At 44.3% G+C, this 7,535-nt stretch overlaps 1 protein-coding gene across 1 annotated transcript in view; it reads right to left on the reverse strand.

The window, feature by feature from the left end:
* Positions 1 to 1,445: 1,445 nt before the first annotated feature.
* LOC142259156 (uncharacterized) overlaps positions 1,446 to 7,535 on the reverse strand; it is a 171,659-nt gene continuing 165,569 nt past the window's right edge. Inside the window, 1 exon segment of the mRNA XM_075331661.1 lies at positions 1,446 to 4,285. Coding sequence (XP_075187776.1) covers positions 2,879 to 4,285 — 1,407 coding nt within the window. The 3' untranslated portion in view covers positions 1,446 to 2,878.

Genomic DNA, 7,535 nt, shown 5'->3' on the forward strand with positions numbered 1-7,535 from the left:
CATAGGTGCAGGGAAGAGACCGTCACCGCTAACTGCAGGGAACATCAGCACCGTAACCGTCCGAGGGACCCGTCCAACCAGCCGTTTGTTTACCGAGAACTGTGTCGTGTTTACTGGCTGAGTACCTCCGTGCCGTGCGGCACAGCGCTGCCCCTGCGCCCCTGCACCTCCACAGGCCCCATACCCGCCTGTCCACCATACCGACCCCATCACTGGGCCCGGGACCACCAAACCCCCTACCCACGGAGGGGCAAATCAACAACTGGCTGCTCCGTACCATCACTCCCGGGCTCCCCAGACAGAGCAGCGGTGGTGTCCGCTTAATCACCACAACCGTGGGTGGCGTCACGGACAATAAACTATCCCAAAACCCAATCCCCTTTCACTCACGGGCGAAGAGCGCCGCTCGAGTCCCCGGGATCCGGCCCATCGCTCGAGCCACCGAGCAGCAGCAGCAGCAGGCCGCAGCAGCCGCAGCGGCAGCCGGACCCGAGCAGTGGGAGAGCGCGGCGTCCCCTCCTCCGCCCGCGACATCAACGAGGAGCGATTTTGTAACGATCCAAAATCGCTCCTAGGAGTCACACACAACGATATCGCTACAGCGGCCGGATGTGCGTCACAAAATCCGTGACCCCAACGAGATCGCTGTAGCGATCTCGTAGCGTGTAAAGCCCGCTTTAGAGTGAAAATGACAAATCTTGGCACAACTTTCCAATTTTTTTTTTTGCATAAAAGCTTTGATAATTTGGGAACAGAGCGTCTTAACAACTTCCACATATCTAAGATACATAGTGTGATTCAATTCTCCCCTCACTATTTTGGTGTGAAATGTCTACAGGTCTGCGCCAACTCCAGAGGTTCGGAGGCAAAATCATCACATCTAGACAATAGAGAAAGATAGGCATGAAGAATATATATTTTACAAGCATTTATTAACAAATCAACAAGATTTGAAATGCAATTATATACAATGTGATATACTTCAGAGTTCCTATCTCCAATCTGGGGCTGCGCTTTTTAGTAAATAAAGCAGTGGGCAACCTGAGATTAGTGAATTATCTAAATATAATCCAGTATCAAAAGCTTTCACAAATGTTCCTAAAGGCTCTCAAAAAGGCTAACAGTGTGCCAGCTAAAAATATTCACTGCTCCCCACACCATAATCCCGCCCACCTCTAGGCAATGAAGCCAGCGCCAAGTAGGCGGTATTATTAGCATGGGGAGCAGCGAATATTCACTCTCTTTAATATCGGGTACACATGATTACTAAGCCGCCCGATTACTGCTATGACTGGGCGATCACGTGTGTCTACAATTAGACATTGAATAGTCAGTGCTCCCCAAACCAATAATCCTGGCTGTGGGGAGCAGTGAATATTCTGGAAGCTTACAGAAAGAAAATGTCCGTAGACCTTGAGAGCTAAGACGACATTCTAGACAATCGGTTTCAAGCAAAGATTGAAGTTTATTCCGAGATAGCAACAGAGCAGATAAGACAGGTTATGCGGCAGGATGACACACGCAGGTGTCTGGCAGAACAGCAGAATTAGCAACAGATGAAGAAGAAGAAGAAGTGTCCCCCGAAAGGCGTGTGGGGCTCTTATACATGTTAGACAAAGGAAAGCTCATACTGCATAGAAAGGCGTATACGTTGGAGAACAAAGAATATAATGATACATCATGACATTATTTAAGAGCATTGCGGTAAACACTATTGGATTCCTATGGGCCTCCATGATACTTTTCACTAGTTCAGCCGTGTCATCATTGCTGACATTTCTGATCCCTGAAGGCGCCTCTACTTCACATAACTCTTCACACACTGACAACTCTATTGACAACTTCATTTCTTTATCAATTCAATACACCTGCTATTCATGACTACACATCACCATCTATCAACTGACGCAATTGTATTCTTCTATTCAATTTAACCTTTTTTGGACCTTTTCTTATACTTGCTAATTACGCTGATGTCATCTCTATCTCCTCTCTGGGGGGAGAACTCTAGCCAGTGCAGCTCATTAGCTGCAAAGTTAGTTTGCTCAAGTCTTCCCAAGATGGCTGTTAGATACAACATGGCAGCATATTATGGCTGACTATTCTCTAACACTTACGTCTGCGTGTAACTGGGGGCACATGGCAGTAATGTCATGCGCTTCTCCGCTTACATGCTGAAGTCACTTGCCAGCATCAGTAGAGAACACCGTGCACCGGAAGAGCGGAGGGATGGGGAGTGTAATCATTTGTTTTCTTATGTGTGCAGCGTGATGGGGAAATATATACCAGCATGGGCCCATGATGAGGGCTATATATATATATATATATACACAAGAATGGGGACATATATACTAGGACAAGAATCATATATACCAGGATGGGATAAAGATGGGCAACATATAAACCAGGATGGATATACAGTATACACGAGGATGGGAGACACATCAACAGTACCTGTAAGGGGCCCAGGATGGGTGACATCAGTACAGAATTAGGGGATTTTATCCCAGTAACAGTGTCAGCAGATCCCCCCCATAACAGTGCGTGATGACCACATTTTTTGTGTCAATCTTTTTCCCTATATTCCTCATTCAAAACCTAGGTGTGTCTTATGGTCCAAAAAATACAATAAGTTTAAAAAGAAATAAAAAATGTTTTTCCTTACAAATTCTTACTTGAGCAATTGTAGCAATCTTTTTATAAAATCCTTTAAATTATAGTAGATCATGATGGCTTCTCCTGTGTGACTCATCGGACAACAGGATCTCATTAATCTTAAAAACATTTGCCAAATTCTGAAAGCAAGAATGGCTACTCCGCTCTGTTGGTTTTCTGATGGTCGGCAAGACTTGATTTACCAGTTAAACATTTCAATTATTCACAACATGAAAAAGGTTCCTTCCCTGTGCAGCTTCTTCACATGTTTAACAAGACCTGATTTCCTAGTAAAACATTGCCCACATTCTGAACATGAAAATGGCTTCTCCCCTGTGTGAGATCTTTGATGACTAACAAGATGTGCTTTCTGAATATAACATTTCCCACATTCTGAACATGAAAATGGCTTCTCCCCTGTGTGAGACCTTTGATGCACAACAAGATCTGATTTCTTAATAAAACAATTCCCACATTCTCAACATGAAAACGGCTTCTCCCCTGTGTGAGACCTTTGATGCACAACAAGATTTGATTTACTAGTAAAACATTGCCCACAGTCTGAACATAAAAATGGCTTCTCCCCTGTGTGAAATCTTTGATGCATAACAAGCTCTGATTTTGAAATAAAACATTTCCCACATTCTGAACATGAAAATGGCTTCTCCCCTGTGTGAGATCTTTGATGCATAACAAAAGCTGATTTCGCAATAAAACATTTCCCACATTCTAAACATGAAAATACGTTCTCCCCTGTGTGAATTTTCTGATGTCTAACAAATTCTGAATTCTGACTAAAACATTTCCCACACTCTGAACATGAAAATGGCTTGTCCGCTGTGTGAATTTTATGATGTCTAACAAGATGTGACATCCGACTAAAACATTTTTCACATTCTGAACATGAAAATGGCTTCTCACCTGTGTGAGATCTTTGATGACTAACAAAAGCTGATCTCTGGATAAAACATTTTCCACATTCTGAACATGAAAATGGCTTCTCTCCTGTGTGAGATCTTTGATGCACAACAAGATTTGATTTCCAAATAAAACATTTCCCACACTCTGAACATGAAAATGGTTTCTCCCCTGTGTGAAGTTTCTGATGTCTAACAAGGCATGATTTCTGAAAAAAACATTTTCCACATTCTGAACATGAAAATGGCTTGTCCGCTGTGTGAATTTTATGATGTGTAACAAGATGTGACATCTGACTAAAACATTTTTCACATTCTGAACATGAAAATGGCTTCTCACCTGTGTGAGATCTTTGATGCCTAACAAGATCTGATCTCTGGATAAAACATTTTCCACATTCTGAACATGAAAATGGCTTCTCTCCTGTGTGAGATCTTTGATGCTCAACAAGATTTGATTTCTGAATAAAACATTTCCCACACTCTGAACATGAAAATGGTTTCTCCCCTGTGTGAAGTTTCTGATGTATAACAAGGCATGATTTCTGAAAAAAACATTTTCCACATTCTGAACATGAAAATGGCTTCTCCCCTGTGTGAATTTTCTGATGTCTAACAAGGCATGATTTCTGAATAAAACATTTTCCACATTCTGAACATGAAAATGGCTTCTCCCCTGTGTGAATTTTCTGATGTCTAACAAGGCATGATTTCTGAATAAAACATTTCCCACACTCTAAGCATGAAAATGGGTTCTTCCTAGAGTTAATTTTTTGATCGTTAGCAAGGGTTATTCTTGGAATAAAACATTTTTCACATTCTGGGCTTAAAAATGGCTTCTCTCCTGTGTGAGATCTTTGGTGTTTAAAAAGATAGGATTTCTGAAAAAAACATTTCCCACATTCTTGACATGAAAATGGCTTCTTCCCAGTGTGATATATTTGATGGTCAACAAGATGTGATTTACTGGCAAAACATTTCCTACATTTTAAACATGAAAATGGCTTCTCCCTTGTAGGAACCAATTCATCCGTTTCATATTCCACATCCCTTTTGTAACTTTTATTCTGCTTACAATTCTGTGATAGATGGGAATTTTGGGCTTGTTTGAAAAACTCAGATGATAGAGCTTTCCGAGGAAGGACTGGATTTATATCTGGGACAACAGTATGCTCTTCATATGTATCATGTGGGATACTTTCATCTTCTGTTATAAATTCTGAAGATATTAGAGATCCATCTGAACTCCCAATACAGTCATCTGCTAAAAATAAACACAAAGTTATTAATGTTTAATGATATTATCTTGACAGTACATTTATTTTTTAAACCATAACATCAGAAATTAAATTAGGGAAAAAATTATTCTGAATCTGTTGTCCAATATCGAGATCTAAAGGCCCATTTACACGCTACGATTTATCTGACGATATGTCGGGGTCATGGTTTTCGTGACGCGCTTCCGTCGTCGTTGACGACGTAGTTGCGTGTGACACCTACGTGCGACTCCGAACAATCTTAAAAAAAGCGAAAATCATTGACACGATGTTCAGTTTCAAAATATTGTGTAACACAGCAGACATATTGCTACGTTTGACACCCTGCCAACGACAAACAACATCCACATGACCGCCTTGGTCAAACAATATCTCGCTGAACGATGTAGCATCGTTTGTGAGATGGGTACATGTGACCGCTACAAAATGACCTATGAGCGATCTCGTCAAATCGTAGCAACGATCTGGGCGTGTCACATCGCTAACGAGATCGCTAGCAATATCGTGTGTAAATCGGCCTTAAGAGTTACATCTTTGCTAATTCGGCTCTCCCATTTCTAGCACCAGTTCTCTGGAATGTGCTACAGTAAATAATCTGATTGATTATCCTGCAGTCACATTGTGACAATGAGGGATAGGGGGCTCCTATACTGTCCCTCACACTAGGGGACCCTAAGCTATTCCTAACCTCTGGATTACCCCTGAAGATGGAGATGCCGGAGTCTCGTGCATTACTAGTCTCCTGACTTGCTCTAATCTGTGATCCCCTAGGGAAGGAAGGGGCAGGATGTACACTGAAAAATGACGTCAGGGACTGGAGTGAGATTTCTGGCATAGGGATCATTGCAGTTTGTTATGAATTAGAGAAGCGGTGGCATCACACCCTTGTTCTGGCCAAGCTCTGCCCATTTTGGCAAAGCTGGTTAAAATTGTCGTGAACATACACAGACACACACACACACACACACACACACCAGCCTGTCTCCTCTTCAGCTTTAGACTCCTCCAATTGAGACCTTTGGTCACATGACTTGATGACAAAATGGTCCTTAAGCAGTCCTATTGTGGCGCCCTGGACAAGCCAGGGGCCACAGGTAACAACACACACACACCCCCACCCCCAACAGTTTCACAGCAGACATCCCCAGTGAAACTTGATTCCTTTCCTCGGGCTCAGACTGACACACCAGGTGGGCGGAGTCAGGAGATGGAGACGCCCACCCAGGAGTTAGCTGGCCTGAGGCAGGAAACAAGCTGAGTCAGGTCCTAGGAGAGGAAGAGAGAGGAGGTCTGCAGAGAGGCAGACGCAGACTGGGGCCTAGGATTGGAGCCTATGTCCCTCGTGCAGCAGAGAGTCAGGCAGACGGTAGTGGCCGTCTGCAGGGAGCCGGGGAGACAGTTGGTGGAACCGTAGGTAGCCGGGGCTGGGGAGCCAGCTGGAAGCCGGAGCGCAGGAGGAGCATGCACGGAGGTGGAAGAAAGGACTTACACCACCAAACTGGGTCAGGGGAGAAACAACAACCGCAGCCGTCTGTGGGCACCCGTCCATCCAGCCGAGTGTTTTACCAAGGACTGTGTCGTGATTACTGGCTGAGTGAGTACCCCGTGCCGTGCGGCACAGCGCTGCCCCTGCGACCCTGCACCTCACCAGGCCCCATAACCCGCCTGCTACCCATCCACCTACCTCACCGGGCCCCGGGACAACCAACCCCCTACCCACGGAGGGGAGAACTAACATCTAGCTGCTCCATACCATCACTCCCGGGATCCCCGTCCAGAGCAGCGGTGGTGTCACAACCTCACCACAACCGTGGGTGGCGTCACGGACAATCTCCCTTACCAAATCCCCTTTTACTGTGGAGCCTGGGATCACAGACCGGGTCACGCCACCGTGATACCCACAGAAGTGACCCCGTGGCCCGGATCTGAGTACCCCCTTATCCACGGGCGACACACTATAATTGGTATATAAACACTGGGGCCCCTGGGAGAATGAGGCCCTGTGCAATTGTCCAGTTTGCTCTCCCTTTCCCCTAATGCCAGTCCACCATGCCAGCCTGTCTTCTGTTCAGTCCTTTTAGACTCCTGCAATTAAGAGACCTTTGGTTACATCATGTCACATGACTTTGAAGCCATCAAAGGTCCTTAAACAATTAACCTCAGAATACAACTGATGGGGTCTTTAAGAGAGTGGGGTTTTGAGAATTTGCGCAGTTTGACTCCTCCCAACGGTGGCCCTGACTGTAACTAGGGCTTATTTATGGAGTAGGGCTTATATTTCAAGCATTCTTCAAAGATCCCATAAAATTGTGCTAAGTGTTATTTTTGGACTATGTTTGATTTTCAGTGAAACGGTATTTATGAACCCTCTGCAGGTCTTTGAGTTCCCTTCATAATAACATAGAAAAGGCACTAGAAACAAACAGAAGGAAAGACAATACATTTGAAAAAAAAACTGAGCAGAAAGTCTAAAAATGTAAACACAAATTAGTGCAGAAAGTGCATGAGTAGATATCTCTTACTGAATAGAGCTGGAGGAAACACATCCTGAGGAACATCAGGGTCTTCTTGTTTACAGTCCTGTGGGAGAAGAGGACGGGGACATCTCTCTGGTGTTGTCCTCTTACTGGATAGAACTGGAGGAGACACATACAGGGACTGAATTCATTCCTTACATACAGATAAT

This window comes from Anomaloglossus baeobatrachus (assembly GCF_048569485.1).
Source record: "Anomaloglossus baeobatrachus isolate aAnoBae1 chromosome 5 unlocalized genomic scaffold, aAnoBae1.hap1 SUPER_5_unloc_3, whole genome shotgun sequence".
NCBI classification, from domain to species: Eukaryota; Metazoa; Chordata; class Amphibia; order Anura; family Aromobatidae; genus Anomaloglossus; species Anomaloglossus baeobatrachus.